Raw genomic sequence first — 17,731 nt, forward strand, 5'->3', positions numbered from 1 at the left:
TTTCCTACAAAGTAGATTTTCTTCCATGGCACTTTGTTAATAGGCACTGTATTGTTTGTATAGACTATATCATAGAATTTAATGATTGTGCTTTAACTATACAAGCTTGTTGTGTACAGTGCTTAGATTGTATAACCGTGAACTACAATATCGAACATGCTCACCCTATTGTACTGCTGCAGTTAGTTCCGTTTCTGGACCATCCTCGTCATGTGCACTGATAATGATGATGGATATGTCCGAAATTGACCCTATCTGGTCGATTTAGTCTCTGCAGCTCTTTGGACTCTCCTCCAAAGCTAAGCTAATTTATAAAGATAAAATGAAATACTGTTCAAAACGCCATAAACTCACTCACAGACTCTCTGACCTGTAGCTATGTTGTGGATTGTTGCTCACAATATCAGTCACTGGTTTGTCTGGTCCAGATTCAATTATAAACAGACTGCTATCATATAGGTGTAATGTAGCTCTGTGCAGTGTTAAACAGCAAACAAGCACCATAAGCAGAGACAGTATTTTTAGACAGTAACTATGAAGGCAATGCCATTTGTTATGAAGTAGTATCTTTGCCTTGTGCGAGATAATGAATTTAATATTTTGGCAAGTGTTGTTCCGGATTAAGTAGAACTCTGTAATAATTGTAAAAATGTGTAAAAGTCGACTCTGACAATGTGACAACAACCATGACAACTGGCTAGAAACTATGGGTCATGGTATCCAGTATCCAAGCTGTGATGGAGACGGTCATAGAGGAGACTGTATACTGTGTGCTGACCTATGTTAAATACAGGTGAAGCTTGTGGTTAAACCTGTTGCCATGACAATTGTGTAAGATTTTCGTCACTTCTTTGACATGACAATTTATGATCCAGTAGGTCCTCTTGTTAATGTTCAATGATGACAATTTGTCAGTTGAACCAAAATTCTGATGTTTTAGTATTTTGCGCAATTAAGGAGGTAAAATCCGACAGAAGTAATATCTGTACTATCTTATGATATGAATTAAATAATTCCGTTTTATGCACACTTTAAAATATGAAAACACCAGAGAATAACCAGTCTTGATTATTCGCCAAAGCAGATTTCCAATGTGGCGTAAAATGTTGAAAAAGTATCTATGGATCACTTATAATCAGTTCCATTATTATCATCACATATCCAGTCTCTGTGTGATGCTATTGTAACACTTTCAACTGTTTGTACTGAAACAAACAGCTACCTGGTTGGCTAGGCATGTTTGGAAATCTTGGAAGTTAGGGTATATGAATTCAAACATCGTCCACATGTCTAGTAAACCGTTTATTTCGGTGGCAGAACCAACTTTGTAGCAAGTGTGTTTTCAAGCTGATGTAGTACAACTGGTTCCAGCATGGTGTATGTGACAGTGTTGACACGGTCCTCTAGGCCCGACCAGTCTCCTAGCAACATACTGTAAATATCAGACATGGAACAATAAAAAATGCCAGAAACACCTGCTGTTGTTGTGGAGCTCTTACTGTATGTTTGTTTGTTGTTTAACGCCTCACTCAGCAATATTCCAGCTGTGTGACGGTGGCCTGTAAATAATCAAGTCTGGACCAGAAAATCCAGTGATCGACATCATGAGCATCGATCCACATAATTGGGATATGATGACATACATCAACCAAGTCACCTCTTACGAAGACATGGGTTGCGAAAGACTAATTCTAACCTGGAATCTTCACGGGATGCTGGTTAATGAGTTGAGGTAGCTTGCTGCATTTTGAGCAGGAGCAATGCTTCACGCTTGGGTTTTGCTCATTGGTGATGGGTCGAACTGCCAGTGTTTATGTGGATGGGTTGGTTGGGATCTGGGCCTGGTAGGCGAACTTACTCTTCCTTTTAGACCGGGTACATAGAAAACAACACAACTCATGAGAAACAACTATTTATAGTTTTGCAGAACATTAATACAATACAGGTATCATGCAGAAGGACAATGCTGGACAATAGCTAGAATGACCAAACAGATGCTCAGAGAATCTTAATCTCCAAACTTTTATACGAAAGTCAGACTGAAAAGGGATGGCTGTACATTGATACCCTACCACTGTACTTATCCATGCTTCACCAGATTGGTCTCTGTGCATGAAAGAGAGTTTAACGCCACTTTGAGTATTTCACTTAAATGCTCATTAGCTTGATCTGAGAGGATGTCGTGCAGTCGAAGACATATAACACTTTGGGAAACCTATGGGGTAAAACCTAGAAACATGGCAAATCTAGAATTCAAACCAACAATCACAGGTTCCTGGAAGACCCAAGGGAGGCAACTCAGCACGTGAATCATTGCACCTTAGAAGACTGAACCACCCATGCCCCCTTTGTGCATTTTATGAACTTTATGCAATTCCTGTACAAGTCGTGATTCAGCAGGATCTGTTTTTGATTCTTATAACAGTGTGTGAGTGAGTGAGGTTGGTTTTGCACTGCTTTTCTCAGTACTCCCGACATTCACACCAGGGCACACTGTGAACGGCCCTCACATTCTACCCAAATGAAGTTTTGAAAGCAACATTGAAGCAGTGAGTGAGTGAGTTGGGTTTAACACCGCTTTTAACAGTATTCCAGTTATCACTGCGTGTCAGCTTAATGTGGGAGGAAAGCCCGAAGTGATGCAGGTCTCAGACTTCGGTGAAACCCACGAGCATGGGTATGGTGCTGACAAACCTAGAAAAATAATCGGGGTGAACCGGGATTCGAACCCACAATCATAGGTTTCTGGCGTGCCCAAGGGACTCAACTCTGCACAGCGAATTGCGGCGCCTTAGACGACTGGGCCACCCGTGCCCCCCAACACTCAAGCAGCTGTGCAATGATCACATGGGCTGTATTTATCATACAACTCCTCACTAGCAGCTGTGCAATGATCACATGGGCTGTATTTATCATACAACTCCTCACTAGTACAGATTTGTAGATATTGCCAGTTGTAGATATTGCAAAGTGACAGGCACCTTGGTAACGCAGGACACGGCACAACTCTGCTGCGTTATGGGACTCAACTCCTGCTCAAGAATATCACAAATATAAACAATACTGTTCCTGTCGCTCTGTAGTGCGGTTCTGTAGTAAATCTCTTCTTTCATTCAATATTCTTGGATTGTCTGGCAGCCATTTTGTTTCACAGTCAAAAATAGATGCGTTACGTATAGCAAAGTGCGTCTTAAAAGTTAAGTCCAAAAATGATAACATTTTATTCTAGTCTGTTGATAAATATGACTTAAGTTTTATTAATGACTAGTTGTTTGACAAATATGTCCTAAACAGTTGGACTACCAACAAACTAATCCACAGCATGCCTGCAATTTGCCAGTCTGACAGACGGACATTGAACGGAAACTTGACCAAACTCCGCTAAAACAAAGTACAAGTACACAAGTTATACACACATTCATACACCACGGAAAATACTGAATCAACTTGTTCCATACGACCTACTCAATCAGCATTGTCTGCATCACCGTCACATTTCATCAACTTGTTCCATACGACCTACTCAATCAGCATTGTCTGCATCACCGTCACTTTTCATCAACTTGTTCCATACGACCTACACAATCAGCATTGTCTGCATCACCGTCACATTTAATCACACTTGTGTTCAACTTGATTGTTTCCGTGAGAAGCAAAGCTTGGATGAGACCAAGGTGTTATATACAAATCCCTCCGGCCCCTACAAATTCGAAAGAACAAATCATCTGACTGTTACTTTAAGTCCAACTAGATGAGAGAATTTCTATCTAATCTGTCTGTCCGTATACAAGAGTAGTTATTGAGCTATCAAAACAATACCATGAAATTAGGATTCGGAACTTTGCATTTCTATGAACAGTCAGTCAAGTTTCTTGCCATGGAAATGGAAAAACTATAATTTTAAAGATTCCTAAATAGCAAAAGGTACCCTTTGACAACCTGGTCTTTGTACAGTTTCAAGAAAGAGTACCTATTCATGGGCGGATACAGCTTTTTTGAAAAGGGGGGTGCACAATTAAGATCTATTAAGTGTCTTTGGTGGTAATTTATACAGGAATGAAGATTTTTTTCGAAATAAAAAGGGGGGTGTGCACCCCCGCACCCCCCCTCTGTATCCGCCCATGCTATTGGATTTAAAGATATGGTCCGGACCAACACACCACTATGCTCCGGATATGAAATACAGACGAACCGCCATATCAGATGATGACTATATCCCCCCATCATTTGCCGGGGGGATTAATACTACGTCACATCTAAGTTAGAATGACATGTTATCTTGTGTAGACATTCCATGTCTGATAGATTGGTTTGTTTGTTGTTTAGCATTCAGCAATATTCCAGCTATATGACAGTGGCCTGTCTCTAACTGAGTCTGAACCAGACAATCCAGTGACTGATATTATCAGAAATGACACACCATCTACATAGACATCCTCCTCTCATGACCAGCAAGTTGCTGGGGTCCAGTTATAACCCAGATTCCCTACAGCGTGAGGAACTAATAGAGATCATACATCATGGCAAGAGGACAGAGCAGTCACACCATCCACTAACAAGATACTGTAAATCTTGAATTTAATGCGTCTCCAAATTAATACGACTGCTGACCCCTAGCCAGAAATGCAACTCAAAATCAATGCGACTCCCCCACCCCATCCCCAGTGGAATGATACAAATCCTTACCTTACTCCAATCAAACACCAAATAGCGCCACTTATTAGTGCTGAGTAGATCACTTCCGTAATAACAATAAATAGTGATTTCCTAACAACAACACACAGTTTATATGTTTGTTGTTGTATACTGGCATTAAGGAAGTTCAAAGGCAATAAAATAATTGAACCAACAACGATTCATTTATGACACCAAGTTTGACACGAGTGGGTTGAACTCTTGACCCCAGCAGTGATAACTCACCACATGCCCATTGTTTAATTACTTTTCTTTAAAAGACATTGTTCGTACTTGTTACAACTGCTGCTCAATAAACCGTGTTTGTGTTTATATTCAAGTTTGTATTTACGCTATCCAAAGTGTGCAGTGAGGCCGTCTTATTGTTGATAGTCATTTGGGAGACATAAATGCGATGTTTCATTAATGCAAACATAGACCACTGGCATTTTTCGCATTTAATTCACGCCCGCATTATTTTCAAGATTACAGCATACGGAAGCATGTAACGTTCAACTTACAATACATAAATTTACAAATGATTCTGTCGCATTTGAGTGGCCAACCGAGCAATTGTTGTTGAGCTTATGTTTCTACAAATAGGAAAAACATTAGACTGCAACGAACAGACTGCTTCCTGATTGGCTGATAATGGAATGCCTTGTGTTGCATTATTGCACTGAATGATGTCCCAGATTTGTCTTCATTGAGGTCTACAGTTTCTTGTATGTTAGGGGCGGTCGGGTAGCATAGTGGTTAAAGCGTTAGCTTGTCATGCCGAAGACCCGGGTTCGATTCCCGACATGGGTACAATGTGTGAAGCCCATTTCTGGTGTCCCCCGCCGTGATATTACTGGAATGTTGCTAAAAGCGGCGTAAAACCCAACTCACCCACCCATCTTGTATGTTAATGATTAATGAAGCAGCCTGTGACGTCATTACTGTTGACATATTTATTCATAAAAATTGATTTCGATATGTTTTGGCGTTTATGGAGTTATAAATATAAAAAATGGTGAGCACATTTTGCATAAATCCCTGAGCTAACCTCCATATATACAGAAACATTGAAGTCAGTTCTTTGTTGGTTGACTTTTTAGAGCTACATGTTTTAATCAATTTTGGCATTGTATACATGGAATAACTGCATAATTTAAAATTCATTCAGCTCCAAAAAGTACATTGTGCTTCTTACAGGATTGTGTCACAAAAAATCAAGACTGCAACCCAAATCCCACTCGTATAATAACACATCCACATAACACACATTCAACCAACAGACACATCACGGAGAATTTCAACCAACAGACACATCACAGAGAATTTCAACCAACAGACGCATCATGGAGAATTTCAACCAACAGACGCATCACGGGGAATTTCTACCAACAGACACATTACTGAGAATTTCAAACAACTTACATATGATCAGTCATCAACTTGTGAAACAGGTCTTCATGTTGAGTAAACTCGCTTCTAGTCATGAATATAAATATGTCGGTTTGTTTGGTAGAGTTACCTGCCCTTGTCATGCATTTACTCCTATAAAGATTGAGCGCCGGGAGGAAAATGACAGGGGCAGAACCAAGGAACAACAGATAGGTAGACATAAAAATATTTCTTTGACTTCAAAACATCATAATACTTCTCAAGTTTGTCTGTCATACATTCTCCAACCACCTGTGACAAGAAACCGCTGATACGTGGCGTGTTTTAAGTCAAGCAATCAACTGAGACCATGCATAAATCACGGAAGACAAACGAGTTTCATGGAGTTTCATTGAACCCTGACACTAATGTAATGTTTGGAATAAATGGTTCCTAGGCCGTGACACTTGCTGCAAATTGAGAGAAAGGTGTGATACAACCAGAGCGCTCATTTATCTTGCTAGAACCAAGTCACGAGATGATTGGTTGGTTAAAAATAGCCACTACAGTAGACAGCGGCTGATTGTTTCATGGAAGATGGAGGAACGTATTTTACAGAAACCTGTGAAGTACTGACGATGATTTCAATATGAGAACGGTCGAAGAAATGAAACGGTGGTGGACAGATCCACACCGAATCACCCTCTCCATCACTGTCTCCATCTGGACCCTGCGACCCGTGTTGATCAAACATTTGGGCTGTGCTACCCGTGTTGATCAAACATCTGGGTTGTGCTACCCGTGTTGATCAAACATTCCCTTGAGAGACTGCTTGTCTTGCTCTGCCTTCTGTTTGATCATGTCGTCTAATCTTGTCAACTCCTTCTTCACTGCATTTGACAGAGATGGATCTAACAGCAGGACACGGTTAAAGTCATTACGAGCATCGTCTGGATTCCACGCACCAACGTGGGCCTTGGCTCGCCGAAACAACGCCTTCACATTCTCTGGAACAAAACACATGCACTGTGACATAGATATACATGATATAGCTTCATTGATGTGAATTTACAATTGTACATTTTCAAACTCTAATAAATCCTCTGTACGTGATGACTCCTACCCTTGTGTTATTTGATGTTAAAACTATCCCCTGAAGCTCACAGTCAATGAGTGGTGATATAAACAAACGCAAAAAATAACTGTGCTTTACATAAAGATAAATAAAAATATATTATTCGGAAATAATATAAACAGGAAGAAAACAGCGTTATCACCATCCCCTGCCGTGGGGTATATTAGAATTGTGTTCAGTTCCCTGCATACAACAGTGGGGGAATTCGCATTTTTGTTAATAGTTAATATTCCACTGCGCAACAATAACATTTATACCACTTCATATGAAGTATAGTATTCCAACCATGTGGTGTATAGTATATTTAACAACAGCAGACAAGCAAGCAAGGGTTTAATCATTGGCCAATATATTTCTGAGTGTCTCTCGTGAGTTTGTTGAGTGGTGGTGTGTTCTACTCACCTGGCTCACTCTTGAGTACAGTAAAGGTGTGTGCAACTCACCTGGCTCCGACTTGAGTACAGTGGTGAAGTGTGTTCTACTCACCTGGCTCCGACTTGAGTACAGTGGTGAAGTGTTCTACTCACCTGGCTCCGACTTGAGTACAGTGGTGAAGTGTTCTACTCACCTGGCTCCCTCTTGAGTACAGTGGTGGTGTGTTCTACTCACCTGGCTCCCTCTTGAGTACAGTGGTGGTGTGTTCTACTCACCTGGCTCCGACTTGAGTACAGTGGTGGTGTGTTCTACTCACCTGGCTCCGACTTGAGTACAGTGGTGAAGTGTTCTACTCACCTGGCTCCGACTTGAGTACAGTGGTGAAGTGTTCTACTCACCTGGCTCCCTCTTGAGTACAGTGGTGGTGTGTTCTACTCACCTGGCTCCCTCTTGAGTACAGTGGTGGTGTGTTCTACTCACCTGGCTCCCTCTTGAGTACAGTGGTGGTGTGTTCTACTCACCTGGCTCCGACTTGAGTACAGTGGTGGTGTGTTCTACTCACCTGGCTCCGACTTGAGTACAGTGGTGAAGTGTTCTACTCACCTGGCTCCCTCTTGAGTACAGTGGTGAAGTGTTCTACTCACCTGGCTCCCTCTTGAGTACAGTGGTGGTGTGTTCTACTCACCTGGCTCCGACTTGAGTACAGTGGTGAAGTGTTCTACTCACCTGGCTCCCTCTTGAGTACAGTGGTGGTGTGTTCTACTCATCAGGCTCCCTCTTGAGTACACTGGTGGAGTGTTCTACTCACCTGGCTCCCTCTTGAGTACAGTGGTGGTGTGTTCTACTCATCAGGCTCCCTCTTGAGTACACTGGTGGAGTGTTCTACTTACCTGGCTCCCTCTTGAGTACAGTGGTGGTGTGTTCTACTCACCTGGCTCCCTCTTGAGTACAGTGGTGAAGTGTTCTACTCACCTGGCTCCCTCTTGAGTACAGTGGTGGAGTGTTCTACTCACCTGGCTCCCTCTTGAGTACAGTGGTGGTGTGTTCTACTTACCTGGCTCTCTCTTGAGTACACTGGTGGAGTGTTCTACTCACCTGGCTCCCTCTTGAGTACAGTGGTGGTGTGTTCTATGACAGGGTAGTAGTCGTGCTCCAGCAGTTTGCACTGGGAGAAGTTCAGCAGGAATGGCAGCTTCATCTTGTCAAGTTCCTCCCACTCCTCATCTCCCGGCTTCTCCCTGGCAACACAACCAGACAGTTGTGGATAAACCTCGTTGAGCACACACCCAAACAGTTGTGCATAAACCAGCTGAGCACATACCCAGACAGTTGTGGATAAACCTCGTTGAGCACACACCCAAACAGTTGTGCATAAACCAGCTGAGCACATACCCAGACAGTTGTGGATAAACCTCGTTGAGCACACACCCAAACAGAAGTGACACACCCAGTTAACACATACCCAGACAGTTGTGGATAAACCTCGTTGAGCACACACCCAAACAGTTGTGCATAAACCAGCTGAGCACATACCCAGACAGTTGTGGATAAACCTCGTTGAGCACACACCCAGACAGTTGTGTACACACCCAGTTGGGCACACACCAAGACAGTTGTGTACACACCCAGTTGAGCACACACCCAGACAGTTGTGAACACACCCAGTTGGGCACACACCCAGTTGAGCACACACACAGACAGTTGTGTACACACCCAGTTGAGCACACACCCAGACAGTTGTGTACACACCCAGTTGAGCACACACCCAGCCAGTTTTGTACACACCCAGTTGAGTTCACACCCAGACAGTTGTGTACACACCCAGTTGAGCACACACCCAGACAGTTGTGTACACACCCAGTTGAGCACACACACAGACAGTTGTGTACACACCCAGTTGAGCACACACCGAGACAGTTTTGTACACACCCAGTTGAGCTCACACCCAGACAGTTGTGTACACATCCAGTTGAGCGCACACCCAGACAGTTGTGTACACATCCAGTTGAGCACACACCCAGACAGTTGTGGATAAACCTTGTTGAGCACACACCCAGACAGTTGTGTACACACCCAGTTGAGCACACACCCAGACAGTTGTGTACACACCCAGTTGAGCACATACCCAGACAGTTATGGATAAACCTCGTTGAGCACACACCCAAACAGAAGTGACACACCCAGTTAACACATACCCAGACAGTTGTGGATAAACCTCGCTGAGCACACACCCAAACAGTTGTGCATAAACCAGCTGAGCACATACCCAGACAGTTGTGGATAAACCTCGTTGAGCACACACCCAAACAGTAGTGACACACCCAGTTAACACATACCCAGACAGTTGTGGATAAACCTCGTTGAGCACACACCCAAACAGTTGTGCATAAACCAGCTGAGCACACACCCAGACAGTTGTGTACACACCCAGTTGAGCACACACCCAGACAGTTGTGTACACACCCAGTTGGGCACACACCAAGACAGTTGTGTACACACCCAGTTGAGCACACACCCAGACAGTTGTGAACACACCCAGTTGGGCACACACCCAGTTGAGCACACACACAGACAGTTGTGTACACATCCAGTTGAGCACACACCCAGACAGTTGTGTACACACCCAGTTGAGCACACACCCAGACAGTTTTGTACACACCCAGTTGAGCTCACACCCAGACAGTTGTGTACACACCAAGTTGAGCACACACCCAGACAGTTGTGTACACACCCAGTTGAGCACACACACAGACAGTTGTGTACACACCCATGTGAGCACACACCCAGACAGTTTTGTACACACCCAGTTTAGCTCACACCCAGACAGTTGTGTACACATCCAGTTGAGCGCACACCCAGACAGTTGTGTACACACCCAGTTGAGCACACACCCAGACAGTTGTGTACACATCCAGTTGAGCACACACCCAGACAGTTGTGGATAAACCTTGTTGAGCACAATCCCAGACAGTTGTGTACACACCCAGTTGAGCACACACCCAGACAGTTGTGGATAAACCTTGTTGAGCACACACCCAGACAGTTGTGTACACACCCAGATGAGCACACACCCAGACAGTTGTGTACACACCCAGTTGAGCACATACCCAGACAGTTGTGGATAAACCTCGTTGAGCACACACCCAAACAGTTGTGACACACCCAGTTAACACATACCCAGACAGTTGGGATAACCTCGTTGAGCACACACCCAGTTTAGCACACACCCAGACAGCTGTGCATAAACCCAGTTGAGCACACGTGCAGAAAGTTGTGCAAAAACACCACACCCTGACAGAAGAAATCCAAACAGTTTTGTATACATCCCAAACAGTTGTACATATGAATTAAGTTCAAAAGTACAGTGTCAATAGTATAGCTGAAGTCATAGCCTTAGCATAACCTACACTTACTTCAGAATGAGCTGTTCCAGTTTTCCTGTCACCTTAGCGTAACCTACACTTACTTCAGAATGAGCTGTTCCAGTATTCCTATCACCTTAGCGTAACCTACACTTACTTCAGAATGAGCTGTTCCAGTATTCCTATCACCTTAGCGTAACCTACACTTACTTCAGAATGAGCTGTTCAAGTATTCCTATGGCCTTAGCGTAACCTACACTTACTTCAGAATGAGCTGTTCCAGTATTCCTATCACCTTAGCGTAACCTACACTTACTTCAGAATGAGCTGTTCAAGTATTCCTATGGCCTTAGCGTAGACGTCAGCCGCCTCCTTGTACAGCTTCCGGCCATACAGCTGATTGCCTTCCTCTTTCAGCTTGGGGACTGTGGCCAGCTTCTCGTCCTCACTCATCGTCCACACTTCCTTGTCAAAGGTCTCTGCCTCCTCGAACTTCACCAGTTCTACAAGCACCAGCAATAAAACTGTGAGACAAATGTGTGTGTTTATGGCACATAAGCTTGAAGGCAGGCAGTGACATGAGACATTGTCTGTTCATTCCAAGCAGTTTCCAAAGTATTGTCAGAATGGGCAACCACTCTGTGTGTCGAAGACAAACATATGTCACTCCTCTGTGATCAGACACAACAATCAAACAAACATAAATAAGGAGACTCATGCATATGACAGAAGCGTTCTAGGTATTGTTCTACTGTGTTTGTTTTCTTGGGTTTTTTTTGTTTATTATCACATACAGTAACATTCCAGCTATATGACAGCGGTCTGTAAATGAAATATTTGTGTTTCATCTTTCTTATGAGCGAACAGGGTCAATTTTGACGTGACAAGCAAGTGACGTCACATTAAACTGCATGATGTCATATCTGTACAGGCTAACTGCCACACAGATGGCTAGATTCTCTAACAAGTAAGGATATCTATGTTTATGGTTCTGTAGTGTTTATTTTGTATCAATTCTCATCATAAATCTCTCCCACTGGATATTCTGAATTAAAACCAGTACACAACAGCCATTGCTGGTTATAAGAGGTCACTTACAGGGTCTGGTCAACATGCTTTGAGATTTACTGGTGGACATGCTTTGTGACTTACTGGTGGACATGCTATGTGACTTACTGGTGGACATGCTTTGTGACTTACTGGTGGACATGCTATGTGACTTACTGGTGGACATGCTTTGTGACTTACTGGTGGACATGCTATGTGACTTACTGGTGGACATGCTTTGTGACTTACTGGTGGACATGCTTCGTGACTTACTGGTGGACAAGCTTTGTGACTTACTGGTGGACTTTGTGACTTACTGGTGGACATGCTTTGTGACTTACTGGTGGACATGCTATGTGACTTACTGGTGGACATGCTTTGTGACTTACTGGTGGACATGCTTCGTGACTTACTGGTGGACATGCTTTGTGACTTACTGGTGGACATGCTTTGTGACTTACTGGTGGACATGCTTTGTGACTTACTGGTGGACATTGTTTGTGACTTACTGGTGGACATGCTTTGTGACTTGGTTCAAGGGCGGATCCAGCATTTCAAAAAGGGGGGGGGTGGGGGATTGGGTCCAAAATCACAACATCAAAATCCTCTCTCAGTCAATTTTACTGTCAACAACATACTACAATCGGTTTTCAAAAGGGGATGTTGGGACCACGTGGCACATGGACCTCCCCTCTGGATCACCGCCCATGTGACTGACTGTGTTGTTGTAACCCGTGGATCATTGCCTATGTGACTGACTGTGTTGTTGTAACCCGTGGATCACTGCCTATGTAACTGACTGTGTTGTTGTAACCCGTGGATCACCGCCTATGTGACTGACTGTGTTGTAACCCGTGGATCACCGCCCATGTGACTGACTGTGTTGTTGTAACCCGTGGGTCATTGCCTATGTGACTGACTGTGTTGTTGTAACCCGTGGATCATTGCCTATGTGACTGACTGTGTTGTTGTAACCCGTGGGTCATTGCCTATGTGACTGACTGTGTTGTTGCAACCCCTGGATCATTGCCTATGTGACTGACTGTGTTGTTGTAATCCGTGGATCATTGCCTATGTAACTGACTGTGTTGTTGTAACCCGTGGATCATTGCTGATAATATCAATCACAGGATTATCTGGACCAGATTTTATTATTTACAGCTTGTTGTCATATAGCTGGGTCAAAACCAACAAACAAACAAACATTATAGTTCTGTCAAGTAAACCACAAAGGAAGACAGATTATCAAGCATGAAACGATTCTCACAATGCAGTGGCTATATTAATCGAAGGTGGATTTGACGACAGATAGCACAACGCACTCTGTGACCTTACCCAGTGTAAAGGCAAGGGGCTGAGGAGTCTTCATCAGTTCATCCAGGTCGGCGTGACCAAGGCCGTGTTCCGCCATATTCATCATGCCACAACAGTGGTTCTCATGCTGGTGGTTGTCCGTCTTCCCCGAGTGGATCTGACGGAGACTCTTTGCAACCAACGGGTAGGTCGTCACATGCTGTAGATTGAATGAAGTACAAATTAAATTGGAAATGAACTGATAAACATACAAATCCCCTCTTTAATGCACCCATATTTATGAAAACTCTCTCAGACAACATGCACAGCTCTTTCATACAACATGCACAACTCTCTCATACAACATGCACAACTCTCTCATACAACATGCACAAGTCTCTCATACAACATGCACAGCTCTCTCATACAACATGCACAACTCTCTCATACAACATGCACAACTCTCTCATACAACATGCACAAGAGACAATAACCTGATATTATATCTATCTTCAAAATAGAAAGGTAAGTATGAAGGACAATCTGAAACAATCTTAGGGCTGGATAATTATTTTCAAAGATGCTGAAAAAGTATTTGTCCCTAAACAAATCATTCACTGGCATGAGTGAGTGAGAGAGATTGGTTTAACGCCACTTTGAACAGTATTCCCATTAAGTTATGGCATGTAAGCTTAATGTTGGAGGAAACCACGAAGTGCAGCAGGTCTCAGACGTTTACCACTTTGGTGAAAAACACGAGCACCAGTATGGTGCTGACAAACCTAGAAACATAATCAGGGCGAATCGGGATTCGAACCTATGATCATAAGTCTCTGCTATGCCCAAGGGACGCAACTCTCCACAGCGAATTGCAGCACCTTAGACGACAGGGCCATTGTGACAAATTATGTACAGTGTGCAGGCACCTAATTAGGCAGCAATCACTATTTAGTCTGTCCACTTGACAAAAACAACAATGCGCCACTCTTGACTCAAGCTTCTTAATTCACAGCATCATAATTTAAGTAGTACCATTAGGTTTTGATTCCATTGATCTGACTTCGATTACCACGTTGATGTAACCAGGTGCCGCCATGTCTTTTCACAGTATTTCATTTTTTAATAATGATTACCATTACAGTTGGATCAAAAGATAAATACGTAATGGGTTGAACAATTTGTTTGAATTGCTACATGTTACATGTGTTGAGTGAGTGAGTATGGTTTTAGGCCGCTTTTAGCAATATTCCAGCATGTCCAGCAAGATCACGGCGGGGGACACATTGTACCCATGTTGGGAATCGAACCCGGATCTTCGGCGTGACGAGTGAACGCTTTAACCATTTGGCTAACCGACCGCCCCTACATATGTTGAGAATGGTACGAAATATACTTGCACTTTCCAAACTGTCAATGTGGCAATGCCAACTTGGAAATAAAGGCACCAAATTATCTAGTAAAGTCAAATTTGGGGCCCAGTCCAAGGTTCAAGATTACGCTGTGTATTTTTCTCTCAAATTCCAGATAAGCATGCAACTGGAGAATAGGTTTGAGATATCGGTACATTAGAGATAACAGAGTTTGAGATAACAAGGTTCGACTGTATTTATATCCTCATAACCAAAAGGGCCAAATTAGTTAGCCTGCTTTACACTTCAGCACTCGAAATCTGTATTAAACTGCCTTGTGTATGTTTTCATTACAAAATATATGGAGGGATTTTATAAGATTCTAAACTACGTGACTTTGGCAAGCAAATTGAAAATAAAAATCAGTATTGTGTTAATATACCTGTCCTTTTATCAGCGATATACAATTTCCTCTACAAAGTCATAACATTAGTTATAATTATATTAACATTAATTGGGAAACTGTCAATTCCAATTAGTGAGTGAGTGAGTATGAGTTATGCTGCTTTTAGCAATATTCCAGCAATATCCCGGCGGGGGACACCAGAAATGGGCTTCACACATTGTACCCATGTCGGGATTCAAACCTGGGTCTTCTGCGTGACAAGCGAACGCTTTAACCAATAGGCTACCCCACCGCCCCCAATTCCAATTTAGGAATTTTTACAGGCATATGCTACAGACTTGGGGGCCAAATAAATCCCTGATATGTCTGTAACAAACACAGCTGTTTACCTTGATATCACAGATGAACTCGGCCACCTCTCCCTCCTTCATTGTTTGAAGACACATCTCCCACACCTCCAACTTGAACTTCTTGCCAAGGATAATCTCCAGAGGCTTGGGATGTTTCCGACTGTCATCGAGGACTGTCTTGCTTTCGTCACATTTGCTCGTCTTGTAATGGAAAGTCAGCTGAAAACCCAATTCAGTCCACATTTAACCATGTTTTAACTGAGCAAATCCTAGGTGAGGTGACCTTTCATTTTCAAGTAAGCATATTGAACCTGAGCAGCTGAAGCATGTATGTAACCATGGCAACTTAGATCCTAATTCGGCATGTGCACAGTCTTTGATAAAATACGCTTTTAAAGTCGGGGACCATTTACAATCTATGCCTATCATGTGTCCATTGTCTAGATGACGAAATTATGTATAACAAAAACATGATAATAAATATTGAAACTTGTACCTACTTCAAACCATTGGTGCATGCATGTATTATTTGTATTGTTCCTCAATAATGAGTAAATGTTGTTTTCTGCTGTATCTCCAGCAGATTTTAGAGTTTGTAGATATGGACTTTTATTAGTTAAATTTACTGCATTAAAATATATTTGACTAGACCCATGCTTTTGACCATGTTCCTAAAGTGAATCACATGCTGTCAAACACCCTGATCATTTGTCCATTGCATTTATTCATGTTTAAATTCAAACAAACTGCCGGCCCTGTTTTACGCTGAGATAGCCTACATGCGAGTGCAGGTGCAAGTGCCACTTTGTAACCAGTCTTTTTCATGATTATTTGATCCAGAATATTTTGAAACTCTTTCTTTCAGATTACTTTTTTAAAGAAATTATTTTAAATATATTGGACTGTATTATTTCCCCTATCTAGTCATAATTTAAGGTGTTTCCATACAACATCCGAGCTAGCAGTACTCATGAAATCTAAAATATTGCATTATACGGTTATAATTAAGGAAGTTATTAATTACGGAATACGGACGATTATAATATCCTTCAGAATTTCAAGAGACGTCTGTACAGACAATCAGTAGAATGCATAGATGACGGCACAACAACATAGTCATTCACATATATTGATTTACTGGTTCTTGACAGAATCTATAGTGTAATTGCGACAGACACCGGATTCAGAATATGGAGGTGCCTAATCGTCAAACCTAAATACTGCACTGTCTATACAACGTATCTATCCATCCACTTGTCAGTGACAATAATTGAAGTGTCTACCCTTGATCCATCCTTAAAAGGAGGAAGATTGCCCTTCCCAGCATACAAGATCTTCTTGATGATACCATCCTTTTGCAAGTTGAACAGAATGTCAGCCATGTTGTTTACACATTTCAAGTTTGATATTAGAGTTATCTGCCCTTATTTGTTCCGGTGAGAAAATATATATGGGATTTTACTGTTACTTCCTACAATTGTCACTATGTGCTCGAGAGATGACACAGTGGGCTGATAAATTTATATATACCCGAGTACGATTTCGACTTTTTTTAATACTTTTTGTGAAATGATATAACAAAAGATATATGCATGTTTCTTGTATCATAATTAGATCAATGCATGTCACTACATTTTGATATTATTTACTGTCAATTCAATGTTTAGATATCAATAAATCTGATTTATTTGTAATGATTATTTGCGATATCAATAAATGCGCTTATTAATATCTAAATATCGACTTTGTGAAATCAATAAATTAATAATCTTATATCACAAAACTGGGTATAAATATTAAAATAGCGCCTAACAGTTGTAGGTCAAGAATAGATCAATTAGTATGGCATTTTGTCCAAGCCCGAACAGATAGATAAATCTGGAATAGATATTCAAGCACATTGAAGTTAATGATGGCCTTACTTCGAACTGACAGAACCATCAAATAGAAATGCTTGACAAAACTACTCCCCAGCAATGAAAGACTATTTCCATTAAGCAGGGGACTGCTGTGGAGAGTGGATACATGTATTCGTTTTTGAACCACGGTGACTTGATACAAGCACTCGATGTTCACATCAGTGAATGTATTAAAAAGGAATAGCTGACTTTGGCTGTTTAGATGCTAATCCTATAGATTTCAATTATTGTTAACAGAAAAATCAACTCATCCACAGGGTCCATTCAGGTTGTGATTTTTTCTAAGGTTTAATTTCCAGTAGTTAGCATCATCCAGAGGCAAGGGAGTTACTGTCTGTAAAAGTCCAGTTTCCACCCTTGCTGAACTAGGCTGGAATTTCCGGGCTTAATCATAGCACCACCAGTGGCTATATTTCGAGTTATTTCCCTTCTATGTACCTCCTATTGACCAAT

General features: G+C 42.1%; 1 protein-coding gene across 1 annotated transcript; it reads right to left on the minus strand.

Annotated features, from left to right (window-relative positions):
- Positions 1–6,448: 6,448 nt before the first annotated feature.
- On the minus strand, positions 6,449–16,741 carry LOC139472287 (AH receptor-interacting protein-like). Its single transcript, XM_071254720.1, has 6 exons — positions 16,643–16,741; positions 15,399–15,578; positions 13,297–13,474; positions 11,231–11,417; positions 8,648–8,790; positions 6,449–7,049 (listed from the first exon to the last, which is right to left on the minus strand). The coding sequence occupies exons 1-6, from the start codon at positions 16,739–16,741 to the stop codon at positions 6,838–6,840; spliced, it is 999 nt and encodes a 332-aa protein (XP_071110821.1). The 3' UTR covers positions 6,449–6,837.
- Positions 16,742–17,731: the final 990 nt, after the last annotated feature.

This window comes from Haliotis cracherodii, unplaced genomic scaffold (assembly GCF_022045235.1).
Source record: "Haliotis cracherodii isolate W230 unplaced genomic scaffold, xgHalCrac1.p SCAF_24, whole genome shotgun sequence".
NCBI lineage: Eukaryota > Metazoa > Mollusca > Gastropoda > Lepetellida > Haliotidae > Haliotis > Haliotis cracherodii.